The following is a 13769-nucleotide window of genomic DNA, read 5'->3' as shown; positions in this document are numbered from 1 at the left end:
GGCTAAGAGGAGATATGATGAAGGTTTTTTTTTAACTATGAAAGGCATAGAAAGGAAAGCTAGTCAGAGTCTTTTCCTCAGGGTAGTAAAGTCAAACCCAGTGGACGAGCTTTTAAGGTTTTGGAGGAAGTATAAAGGCATTGTGAGGGGCAAGATTTTTACACAGAAGTAGTAGGTGCCAGGATTGAGCTACCATGGTAATAGTGGAAATAAAGTTTGGTGGAGCTTAAGAGGCTTTTAGATACACACATGAATACAAAAGGAATAAAGGGATGTGGATGATACACCATACTAGAGATGGATATTTAGCATACGTTGGCATCAAGATCGGCACAACATTTTGGATGAATGCTATACCGGTCCAGTGCTGTACTGTTCTATCTTCTAATAACTATTTTAAAGCAGTTGGATATTGAGATTAATAAAATTCAACATGATTTAATTTTTGCACTTGTTCGCTTCATATATTTGAATTATGTTGACTGATATGAAAGGTTCATAGTATGCATGTACAATACAACTCTGATATTTGTCTTCTCCAGATAGCCATGAAAAACAGAAAGACCATGGGAGGTTAGACAGTTATAGGCTTTTTGGCATTGGGGCACAGTAATTAATTTGATCCTCTTGTGCACGGCTGTAGAAAACATTCGACTCTAGGATATGAGACCAGGTATTTGTAGGCCATTGTCTCCTCAAGCCTGTGCTGCTATTCAACCATAGCAATGCTGTTCTTCCATTTCAGACGCTATGTATCACTGGAAAACTTGAGCAACACACACAAAATGCCAGTGGAACTCAGCAAGTCAGACGACATCTTGCTGCCTGACTTTGGAGTTCCTCCAGCATTTTGTGTGTATTCCCCATCCCCCCCCGCCCCCCAACAGGGATCACTCTCTGTGTGTCTCTCTTGTCCATTCGTCCCTCCCCACTTATCTTAATCCTAGAATTTATCCTTGCAAGCGGAACAAGTGCTACACCTGCCTCTACACCTCCTCCTTCACTACCTTTCAGGGCCTCAAACAGTCCTTCCAGGTGAGGCGACACTTCACCTGTGAGTCTGTTGGGGTCGTCTACTGTATCTGGTGCTCCCAGTGTGGCCTCCTATATATCGGTGAGACCCAATGTAGATTGGGAGACCACTTCGCCAAGCACTTGTGCTCTGCCCTCTGGAAAAAGTGGGATCTCCTAGTATCTACCCATTCCCATTCTGACATGTTTGCCCATGGCCTCCTCTACTGCCGTGATGAGACCACATTCAGGTTGGTGGAGCAACACCTTGTAATCTGTCTGGGTAGCCTCCAATTTGTTGCTGTGAACATTGATTTCTCAGACTTCCAGTAATTGCCACCCCCCCCCCCCCACTATTCTCCATTCCTGTTTCCCTCTCTCACCTTATCTCCTTACCAGCCCACCCCCGGTGCTTCTCCTCCTTCTACCCTCTCCTATCAGATTCTTCCTTCTCCAGCAATTTATCTCTTCCACCAATCAACTTCCCAGCTCTTTACTTCACCCCCTCCCCCATCCCGGTTTCATCTGTCACCTGTCACTTACTCCCCTTCCACACCTTCTTACTCTGACTTCTCGTCCTTTTCAGTCCTGATGAAGGGTCTCAGCCTGAAACATCGACTGTTTACTCTTCCATAGATGCAGCCTGGCCTGCCGAGCTCCTCCAGCATTTTCTGTGTGTTGCTTTGGATTTTCAGCATCTGCAGATTTTCTCCTGTTTGTGGGACTAAGTATCACTGTTGCTTTTCTCCCTGCCCCCTTCTTTCTAGGCTCAGGATTGTTTAGCTATTTAGACAATTCAGTACACTTCTTGGAAATCAGCTGACCTAGGACAAAGTTGGAATTGAACAAAGGACTTTTCAAATGTAAATTGCTTAGTGTTGCAGCAAGCATTTTAAACTTGAAATTAATTCTCTTCAATCTGCACCGTAAAAACGGAAATGATTGGCTTGCTGTTCCTTGCATTGTTCCTTGCATTATTCCCCCCCCCCCGCCTCCCCTGAACATACTTTTTAAAAGACACCAGAGTTCCAGTTTGGGAAATTTTAGCTTTTGTTTTGCAATGTGTAAAATAAATATTAATTCCCAATATATGCACAGGCAGCAGTTGTCTAAATGGGAATTCATCATTTTGACAGAGGTCACTTCCAAAAATATGTATGCTGGAAGTTATTAGAATGTCCTTTAACTGCTATGTCTATGTCTAAAGCCATCATAAACATCTGATACTGGCTTTCAGTAAATTGACAAGTGAGTTGCTTTGGCTAGAAAAGATCCTGTCATCAGGTAATCAAAAGGCTGAGGGATAAAAGAGTTGTAATTTGAACAGCAAAAATGCTTTTGTATATTTTCATCATATGGTGTGATTTTTCTTTTCTGAACATCAGTTTGCTCTTGAACTTTTTTGGTCTTAAATCCAGCTTGAATATCTAATCTGTTCGTAGGAATTTAAAGACTTTTGTGAGTTTAAAATAATTTAGATTTCTGGAACTGGTTGCACCAAAGGTGCTTGCAAAAATTAAAATCTAGTTTAAGAGGTAATAAACTGATGTGGATTTTTAAAAAAACAGGACACAGAAAGGCATAAAAGAGCCTTCCTCTGGTTGACAAAATGTAATATGTAATGTGGGTCTTCAACTTTTAACAGTTCATATAAATGATTTGGCGGAAGTAACCAGAGGTATGATTGCCACATTTGCCGATGACACAAAGATAGCATATTAATTAGTTATTATTAATTAAAGATAGGATATTATTTAAATGGTGAGAGATTGCAGAACTCTGCGATACAGATGTTTTTGAATATCCTAGTGATGACCCACAGAAGGCAGAGATATACAGGGATGCCAAATAACTGAGAATATCATGAGCAATTGCATATAAAATTAGAGATACCATACTTCTGTTATGTGGGCATTGGTGATGGTATTAGTTTCTTATTTAAGGAAGGATGTAAGTGGATTAAAAGTAGTTCAGAAAACATTTGGTGCTTGTCTGTCATGTCTGACGATGATGGGAAGCCTGCGCAAGAGAGTTTTTAAAGTGGAAAAGCATTGCACTGGGGCATTTCCACTCTCTTGACCTCAGAAGTCCAAGTCCAGTGGAATGAACAAGCATCACAAAAATGGGGTCTTCCTTGGTTGCAGAGAATGGCCATGACGTCTTCTCAATAGTTTTCAAAGATACATTTAATGTCAGAGAAATGTATACAATATACATCCTGAAATTCCTTTCCTTCACAGACATCCACAAAAACAAAGGAATGCCCCAAAGAATGAACATTAGAACCCCAAAGCCCCCCCCCGGCTCCCCCTCCCATGCAAAAGTAGCAGCAAGGCAACGGCCCCCCCTCCCATCAGCAAAAAAGCATCAGCACCTTCTACTGAGCACTCAAGCATGCAGCAAGCTTCAATAAAGACACAGACTTGCAGTATCTCAAAGACTACTCATTCGCCCGGTAATTCGACATACCACAGGCTCTCTCACTTCCTCATAAGGGAAAAAGAGGTGTCCCCGTTTTACAGCGAGCGGGGAGACATAACAAACAACTCACTGATTTACGATGTTAAAAGCCTGTTGCATTGCTTTTTCTGAGCTCAGTGCCCAGAGAGTCGGCCCCTGGACACACAACCCACGGCAGCTAACCCGCTGCTCCCAATGTTCTGTGTTCTCCCGTGACTCTTCAGTTAGGGGCACCGGCCCAGAATCAGCACATCTCCAGAACCATGAAAATCTGGCACCCTGAAGGCAGGCTAGTCTTCCAGGTTGCCTCCTTGGGATATCAGAATCAGAATCAGGTTTATTATCATCGGCATGTGATGTGAAATTTGTTAACTTAGCAGCAGCAGTTCAATGCCATACATAATCTCGCAGAGAAAAAAAAACAAGTAAATCAATTATGTATATCGAATAGATGTTAAAAAATGTGCAAAAACAGAAGTACTGTATATTTAAAAAAAGCAGTGAGGTAGTGTCCAAAGATTCAATGTCCATTTAGGAATTGAATGGCAGAGGGGAAGAAGCTGTTCCTGAATCGCTGAGTGTGTACCTTCAGGCTTCTGTATCTCCTGCCTGATGCTAACAGTGAGAAAAGGGCATGCCCTGGGTGCTGGAGGTCCTTAATAATGGACGCTGCTTTTCTGAGACACAGCTCCCTAAAGATGTCATGGGTACTTTGCAGGCTAGTGCCCAAGATGGAACTGACTAGATTTACAACCTTCTGCAGCTTCTTTCGGTCCTGTACAGTAGCCCTTCCATACCAGACAGTGATGCAGCCTGTCAGAATGCTGTCCACGGTACAACTATAGAAGTTTTTGAGTGTATTTGTTGACATGCCAAATCTCTTCAAACTCCTAATGACGTATAGCCGCTGTCTTGCTTTCTTTATAACTACTGTTGGGACCAGGTTAGATCCTCAGAGATCTTGACCCCAGGAACTTGAAGCTGCTCACTCTCTCCACTTCTGATCCCTCTATGAGGATTGGTATGTGTTCCTTCGTCTTACCCTTCCTGAAGTCCACAATCAGCTCTTTCAACTTACTGACGTTGAGTGCCAGGTTGTTGCTGCAACAGCACTCCACTAGTTGGCATATCTCACTCCTGTACGCCCTCTTGTCACCACCTGAGATTCTACCAACAATGGTTGTATCATCAGCAAATTTATAGATGGTATTTGAACTATGCCTAGCCGCACAGTTATGTGTATACAGAGAGTAAAGCAATATATCATAAAGTGGTTGGTCATGAGGCCCTGAAAGCGGGTCCCATTTCCGCAAACAACTGAAGTCAGAGTATAACTCCAGGTCAGGGTCTACAAAAGAACCTTGAAAAAGCAAAAAAGAGATATCAAAGATAGAAATAGAAGGTGCAAGCAGAGGAGTCTCCATTTAGTGCCATCATAACTTCACTCCTTTTGTGCCTTGTCATGTCCTTCATTCTCAACGAAGCATTACAGAACCACCTTCCTGGTCATTGGATCTCACTGTAGATCTCATCTGCTCAGTTCTCCGGGATTGACTTTGCATGCTGGGACAAGAATGCTCCTATCTCACTGGGGTATGAGGCCCCCGGCTACCCTCACCTGGTTTAGCCCACCCGTCGAAGCAGTGTACTGAGGTGTGGCCATTGTCGCACGCAAACAGCTACTTGGAGCCACAGGTGAGAGCCAAGTGTCCGGTGGGAACCAAAGGTGAGTGAGCTGCTATGAATGGACACAATGAGCTCCTTCACTGGAGGTGCTATCCTCCCTGGCCACCCCATACACCCCAAGGTCTACTGGACCAATATCTGGCTACATTTGTCCTCCTGATGTTTTAAAGAATGAGAGGCAACTTAACTAAAACATATGAGATATGGAGGAGCCTTGACAAGATTGTTGTAAAGAGAATATTTTATTGTGGGAGAACATACAACTCAGGACCACTGTTTTGAACTAAGCAGGTACTTGCTTAAAACCATGGTAGAACAAAATTTTTTTTTCTCTAGTGGTTATTAGTGTTTGGAACGCACTTCCTCAAAGGTGGTAGAAGCAGAATCCTTGACCATTTTCAAGGCAACAGGAGAAAGGTTCTTGAGGATGAAAGGTTTCTATAGACAGGAATATGCAGTATAGTTTAGATCATAGTCTAATCAGCCACGTTAAAGCGGGATCAAATGTCAAAGTGATTACAGTGCACACTATTTTGAAAATAGACCATAAGACATAGGAGTAGAATTAGGCCATCTGGCCCATCGAGTCTGCTCTGCCGTTCAATCAAGGCTGAATTTTTTTTCTCTCTTCCTCAACCCCAGTTCCCGGCCTTCTCCCTGTAACCTTTGATGCCATGTCCAATCAAGAACCTATCAATCTCTGCCTTAAATACACCCAGTGATCTGGCCTCCACAGATGCATGTGGCAACAAATTCCACAAATTCTCCACCTTTTAGCTAAAGAAATTTCTCCGCAGAGATAGAAAGATTCTGCAGATGCTGGGAATCCAGATTAACCGTGTACAAGACGCTGGAGGAACTCAGCAGGTCAGACAGCATCCATGGAAAGGAACAAACAGTCGGTGTTTTGAGCTGAGGCTCATTGAGAGTATCCTGACTAGTTGCATCTCCATCTGGTATTGGAGCAGCCGAGCTTCAGACCGGAAGTCCTTACAAAGGATTGTGAGAATGGCTGGGCAGTTCATAGGTGGCTCCCTACCATCCATCGGGGATATTTGTCAAGGGCACTGCTTACGTAGGGCTCTTGGTAGTATTAAGGATCCTACCCATCTGTCCAGCATCCTTTTTGACTTTCTACCATCAGGCAGGAGATCCAATACATAAAAACAAGAACAGTCAGGATGGGAAACAGTTTCTTACCTCAGACCATTAGACTTCTGAACTCCCTGCCTCTTCTCATTCAAAGTGTTACTGGTTAATCTGTTCTGTACCTTACAAAATTTAATTTATGCATTTTAGCTTGTTTATTTATGTATGAACCATCTGTAGATTTCATCCTTACTTCCATAAGTTATTGTCTGTTATGTGTACTTATAGTGCTTCACACCCTGGTTTGGAGAATCATTGTCTCGTTTGACAGTACGCACTACTTGTATATAGCTAAAGGACAATAAACAACTTGACTTGACATCAGGACTGGAAAGGAAAGGGGAAGGAGCCAAAATAAGAAGGTGGTGGGTGAGGTGGTTGTAGAAAAGGAATATAAGCTACAATTTTCATATGAGAAATTGTTAATATTGGCATAGCTCTATGGTACTCCATTGTCACCCATTTATTAGCAATTGTAGATCTTTCGCTAACTCTTCATGGTGTGTGTAAAATCATTGCTACAACAACCTGTATTAACAACAGTAATGTGAATTCAGGATACACAAGAAATGGATCTTGGAAGATCAGAGCAGACTTTAGAGATAGTGAGAGGTAAGAGTTTTAAAATGAAGATATTAATTTATCAGGAGCCCAAGTAGGGTACAACAACAGTGTTATTGGGTCAGGATGTCAGCAGATAAATTTAGGATAAACCTAACATTGTAAGAGTGGGATATGGGAAGTTGCCCAAGGGAGCAGTAGTCATATCTGACTACATGTAGTTCTTGCCAAAACTTGAATGAATTACACAATACCGTATCTCAAGAAAATGCTGTTGTGAATGAGTTGGGTGTTGCAAGTCAGACTTCACAAAAATATGTTTTTGTATGTAGATTAATGTGCCTACTAGATTAGACATGACTGCAAGGAATCACTCGCAAACTCTCCTAATTGCAGAGGATTTCTGGTTACCTCGCACTTTATTCCATTACTTGTAAGGTTAGAAAAGGTAGACAATATCATTTAATTCACACTGTTTACTTATAGTTATTATTTCATTAGCTGAGCAAAGTTTATTCCGGTTGCTTTATGAAATACTTCATATGTGCAATTAGATAACAAGAGGTTTTCAAATATAAAATTAACAAAATTGTTTCCATCACTTTAAAATTACTGAAAAAGTTCAAGGGAATTATGTAGATTTCTTAATTAATTAATGCAGTCGGAAGATTAGAAATATTAAAAGTATGTATTATATTAATCTTGCAGTTTTTATAAGATGGCGCTTGCATACAATGCTCCTTTGGTCGACATCTTCTGGATAGATCATGAAACAAGCTTTTTTTCACTTCTTTTATATCTTTTACATTTGTTTCTCATCTTGAATGTGATTCTGGAATGGTTAGAGCTTGTGTTTTGCTGTTTGGAGATTGTTTGGCTGCTTCAGTGCTCTGCAATCACGGAGAAAATTCCGGGAGGCATAGACAACGTGAGTGAACTTCATGGCAAGCCAATGTTTGACCCCATTTTGCCAATTATAGCTTCCATTGTTCCAATTAAAGTGACAAGGCCGATTGAAACATCAAGGCGAGTGTGAAAATTTGGAGATCGTTTGGTTGTTCCTGCGCTCTGCAGTCTCCAAGAGGATTCCGGGCGGCAGAGGCAACATGCGCAAAACTTGTAGCGGGCTCTGCAAGCTGATATTTGGCTCCATTTCACCCTTTACCAATTGAAGTGATGAGGGAGAAGGTGAGCGCGGGCTCCTTTGTTTTGATTGGTTGCTCAGTACCTGAGAGAGGGGAGCCTGCTGCTGCACCTGGAGAGTGTGCCCAGGTTTTTTCTGCGTTTTGGATGTTGACTGGGACTATAGACTTTTTTTTCAGTCTTGTAATTTTTATATTCTGTGTTTTTTCACCTGACCTTCTCATTTTTCTTTTGTGCATTCGGGGATTAGGGGGTTGATGTGCCTGTTCCGTTTTTGCTCTTTTTTTTGCGGGGAGGTGAGATTTGGGGGTTGATGATCGTTCTGCTTTTCTTTCTTGGTTTCATGGCTACCTGGAGTATTGAAGAAGTTCAGAATTGTATACTTTGATAATAAATGTACCTTTGAACCTTTATAATTAGGATGGTATTTGTAAATTTTAAAATGTACACAAGAATAATTGTTTCTTCAGCCTACTTCCAGGTTTATGTCAGTGTCTGAGAGGTATGTGAGGAACCATTGTATTACCTTTTGTTAGGCCACAGCTAGAATATGGTTTCCAGCTCTTAACACCACATTTTAGGGAGGATTTATGGACTTGGGGATGTATAGAATAGAACTTTTATAGGAGAAAGGTCAGATTAACCATTCATGTGAAACATGTGTTAATTTTAATAGAACCAGACATTTTTAGTTACATAAATGGAAAAAAAAATGCTAGAATGTGTTAACCATTTTGTTTCTGTACAAATTGTTGCCATCCAACATGTCAGTAATGGTTTCCCTAAAATGAAGGAAGTTGTGACTTTTACTTTTCTGTTTAGAAAGTACATTTGACTTTTTCATCAGTTTTGAAGAGTCGGTAGCAGCATGAGTCTATTTTGAAATAACTTACTGATTTTAAAGTTGCCCTGTTATACCAACTGAAATGCTTTAAAGAAATATAAATGTGTGTCTCTCCATCACACCTCACCAATACCTGATACCATATGAATATTAATTTTGTTTTCTGACCAGATAAGAAACAAGATGTTTTCAAATCAATCTATTGAAAAACCTGAGTTTTCAAAGCTTGTTCGTCTGAATCTGTAAACATAATCTCTTCTCACTTTAATTTACAGAATGTTTTATGAATTTAGTTCATAACTTCAGTGGTTGATGAGTTGATGGAGAAGATCCTGAGAGGCAGGATTTACGAACATTTGTAGAGGCATAATATGATTAGGAATAGTCAGCATAGCTTTGTCAAAGACAGGTCATGCCTTACTAACCTGATTGAATTTTTTGAGAATGTGACTAAACACGTTTATGAAGGTAGAGCAGTAGATATAGTGTATATGGATTTCAGCAAGGCATTTGATAAGGTACCCCATGCAAGTCTTTTTGAGAAAGGGGACCCTGCTTTTGGATCTAGAATTGGCTTGCCCAAAGAAAGCAAAGAGTGATTATAGACGGATCATATCCTGCATGGAGGTTGGTAACTAGTGGTGTGCCTCAGGGATCTGTTCTGAGACCTCTTCTCTTTGTGATTTTTATAAATAACCTGGATGAGGAAGTAGAGGGATGTGTTCGTAAATTTGCTGATAACACAGAGGTTGGAGGTGTTATGGATAGTGTGGAGGGCTGTCAGAGGTTACAGCGGGACATTGATAGTATGCAGAACTGGGCTGAGAAGTGGCAGATGGAGTTCAACCCAGATAAGTGTGAGGTGGTTCATTTTGGTAGGTCAAATATGATGGCAGAATATAGTATTAACGGTAAGACTCTCTTGGCAGTGTGGAGGATCAGAGGGATCTTGGGGTCCGAGTCCATAGGACACTCAAAGCTGCTGCGCAGGTTGACTCGGTGCTTAAGAAGGCATATGGTGCATTGGCCTTCATCAACCATGGGATTGAGTGCATGAGCCATGAGGTAATGTTACAGCTGTATAGAACCCTGGTCAGACCCCACTTGGTGGAATTTCTCCATTCTGGAAACACTATATGAAGTGTATCTGCAGATACTGTAGTCTGGTTGGCAAAACCATCGTTGGCCATTACAGATTTACTACAACTGTATCAGTACCATGACCCAGAACAGTAAAACAAGAAGATCAGTCCTATGGGTGCTCAAAGTCTACACATCAGCTGAAGCCCCAGAAAATATCACTGATTCATAAAATGCGTATGTATAACTTCTCTGTTCTGGCAAATGGACTCTAACTGTTCTCCTAAACCACACACAATCCATACTAGAGACTGCTTTGACAAGGTCTGTGATGACTTTCTCTGCAATACTTCCGTCTCTGTTGGGTCAGAATTTTGGACTGCTTGGTTTTTTTTGCTACTTAGGAGAAATGGATCATTAGACTCTCACACTTGCTCTTCCATTGACTAAGACCACTTCTGATCTTTCTCCTCAGTGGCTCTTTAACCTTGTATCCCTTGATTCCTTTAATATCTAAAACTTTGTCTCAGAGAACTCTAAAGATCCACTGGGCTCAGGGTGAAGAAATTTTTTCTCAATCTTGAATGGCTGATGCCTTAGTTTTTTCTAATTCACAATTTCCCATTTACATTCCATCTTGTGCTTTCATTTGCCCTCCAAGAAGTCCCCTGCATCCATGTTGGCAGCCAGCTTTGTATCTTCCCAATCTGAAATTAATCCTTTTAGTCCTACTTTTAAGTACTGGCCTGGTTATTAAAGCTGCTGCCATAGTGCTTTGAAACCCAGTTTTAATTCAGACCTAGAGTGCCGTGCTGCAGAATTTACAATTTTACCCAAACTGAATTTCCTTAAGGTGCTACAGTATCCAGTCACATTGCAAAGGTATGCAGGTTGGTAGGTCAATTGGCTACAATAAATTGTCTCAGATGTGTAGATGAGAGTAGAAACTAGAGGAAGTTGATGAAAATGTGGGTTGAATGAGTGTTGATGAATGGTGCGGACTCAGTAAATGGAAAGGCCTCTTTCTGTGCTGCCTGACTTTTCCCCTCTGCCATCAAATTTCTGAATGATTCTTGAACTCGCAAACGCTACTTTGCTCTTTTTATTTATTTTTATTGTAACGTATGGTAATTTATCATGCCTGTACTGTGCTGTGGCCAAAAAGACAACAATTTTACAACTTATGTCAGTGACAATGAACTTGATTCTGAATCTGATTCAATGCTGTTTCCTGTCTACTATCCAATCCCTAATTCATGCCAGTTTTTTAGTCTGAATTGCACGCGCTCCAATTTTGTTTAATAATCTCTCGATGGCATCTTATTGAATGCAGTCTAATTGTCTAAAGACACCAGAGCTACCAATTCCCTATTCACTAATGCATCCTGATAGTTATAGACTCAAAAACCTGATAGCCTTTCACTGTCACTGAGTGTAAATCCTGGCACTTACTCTCTAACAGCATGATGAGTAAACCAATGTCTCAAGAAGGCAGCTCATCGCCACCTTCTTCAGGTTAATGAGGAGAAGCAATTAAATGAGTCAACCTGCAAGCCCATATCCACTGAAAGAGTGTAAAGGAAAATAATTCTGTTTACTTTCTTCCTTTTTTAAAAAACGTATTGTGATTGTATTTACTGTCAATGTCCTATCTGTGGGGCAACCTTGGATTCAAAGGAACTTTGGAAATTGATAGCCGGATTTCCATAACACATCTTTAAAATCTTATGATGCATATCATTAGGTCCAGGAGATTTATTGACTTTCAGCCCTATTATTTTCTCTCGTGAAATGCTAATTCTCATTCTGGGAAAGCGAGAAAATATTGGTTTAACTTCCTTGCCACTTCCTTATTATCCAATATGAATTCTTCCTGTCTCAGTCTACACAGGGCCTATATGAATCTTTCCTAATCATTTTGTTTTTGCACATCCATAGAATCTTTTAGAATCGCTTTATACTTGAATTGATCGAAACCAAAAGTCAAGAATAAATGGGTCATTGTCACGTTGGAAAACTGACCTCTAGTATTCTGCATACCAATCCTTCCTCCCACCACCACTCCTATCCCATAGCAGAGTATTCCACACTGTAAAACTCACTGCTAGTCAATTGCAGAATTCCTGATATTACTTGGCTGTGCTAGTTAACATATCTGTCAAAGTACTCTTCTGCAACAAACCTCATGGATAAGTGTGCACATGGGATGAATATGGATGGCAAACACAGCAATACCAGCTACGCTTTGGCCAAATATCTCACTTTTAAATGTTGTTCATCTCTCCTGGGAAATGCCTGTATAAAGTTCTGTTATGTTTATAATCATTCTGTAAGTTAAAAGTGTTTCTTTAACTCTTTCACAGAAAGTGTTTGTATAGAGCTGTTTGGAAATATCAGGAGATACCTCTTTTCAAAATGCAGTCAAGTATAATGAGTTTGAATGGTCACTTTCCGTATTGTCCCCTTACTTATGGCTTCTGTACTATATCACAAGCAGCTGAGCAGAGTTTACCTCTGCTCTGGGGATGGCTGTATCAATGTGTGTCACTATCCTTGAATTTTATATTTTTTCCTTTTGCCCATGCATGGTACTTTCCCTTTTTCTCTTAGTTTTTGCATCTTTCCATTCTTTTGATTTATTTCTATAAATATAAGGAAAACACAGAATTTGTAGGCAAAGGTTTGAGAACTTCCTATCCTTAATTAGGAATAGATATACAATTGACTGCTTTTTTCAGTACAGTATATTGAAAGATTAGTACTTTTTCTGTGTTAGTTTTCTGATTGCGATTGATCTGCAGATGAATAATTAAGCAGGTCAGAAAAAAGGGAACATGTTAGCTTCAGTGACAGGGAAGTGGGTGGATTTATACTGTTGAAGAATCATAGAATATTTTGCTGTTATTTGACTCAATCCAGTTGTGATACTGTTTTTTTTATATATATATAAAAGGCTCATCAAGTCAAATCCTACCTTTCCCCTTATTGCCCATTCTCTGTAATACAATATGAAAAGCAATTTTGGAAAAACTTACAGATTTGTTTAGATTTTTCCAATACACTTTTTTTGTTACTTTCAGAATTCACCTTTGTTTGACATCCTCAAGCAACAAAAAGAACAAGAAGATCAACCGGATCAGCTCGAACCTACCAGTACGCTGAAACAACCTCTCCAGCACAGCCACACTGCTGCAGATCTGTAAGCATTAATAGAGAGGAGTTGCTGTTTGCTTATGTTAATAGCGAGAGCTTTGTAGTTGAAGTTGTAGACTCACTAATCTAAACTGTTGTTGACATGGATCTATTTGTTCCTTTACTTGAGTTGCCTAGTCATCTCCAGAATCTTTTTTTTTGTCCACAGTTACCTTTCCCCAGTCAGATCACCATGGAAGAAAGTGTCTGGCACAGTGCACACAGTTCCCACACAACACACAAAAACTGAGACATCATCGTCTGTGCAATCTCAGTCCCAGTCCCAACCTCAGCAGAAGTCTCAGAAATCTACCTCACTCTCTCTTTTTTACAAAAAAGGTAAACTTTGTACAAATATTTTTCTTAGGCTTTTAATGATGGATTTGTTGGTAATGTTAAGAAAGGAGAAACAAATCAGCCAAAATATTCGTAAATAGACTGGCTACTTTGGTGCTCTGATACAGAAGCTAAGGATGCATCTCATTTATTACCCATTCCTAAGAGTCTGAGAAGATGGTAATGAGAAAGTTTTTTTTCTGTGATGTACTTGTTTGTTTAAATAGTTTGATATTGTTTAAGCTTTTCAGAATCCAGTTTATTATCACTGTCAAATGTCATGAATTTTTTTGTTTTGCAGCAGCAG

General features: G+C 40.2%; 1 protein-coding gene across 5 annotated transcripts in view; it reads left to right on the top strand.

Annotated features, from left to right (window-relative positions):
- The window catches only part of rb1 (retinoblastoma 1), a 236448-nt gene that overhangs the window by 188612 nt on the left and 34067 nt on the right, over window positions 1-13769 (top strand). For all 5 annotated transcript variants that reach the window (XM_063051128.1, XM_063051130.1, XM_063051132.1 and 2 more), the window contains 2 exons: window positions 13015-13133; window positions 13296-13465. In XM_063051128.1, the coding sequence (XP_062907198.1) occupies window positions 13015-13133; window positions 13296-13465 (289 nt within the window). The remainder of the gene's footprint in view (window positions 1-13014; window positions 13134-13295; window positions 13466-13769) is intronic.

Source organism: Mobula hypostoma, chromosome 6 (genome assembly GCF_963921235.1).
Source record: "Mobula hypostoma chromosome 6, sMobHyp1.1, whole genome shotgun sequence".
Classification (NCBI taxonomy): Eukaryota; Metazoa; Chordata; class Chondrichthyes; order Myliobatiformes; family Myliobatidae; genus Mobula; species Mobula hypostoma.
This window is presented reverse-complemented; position numbering and strand designations above follow the sequence as displayed.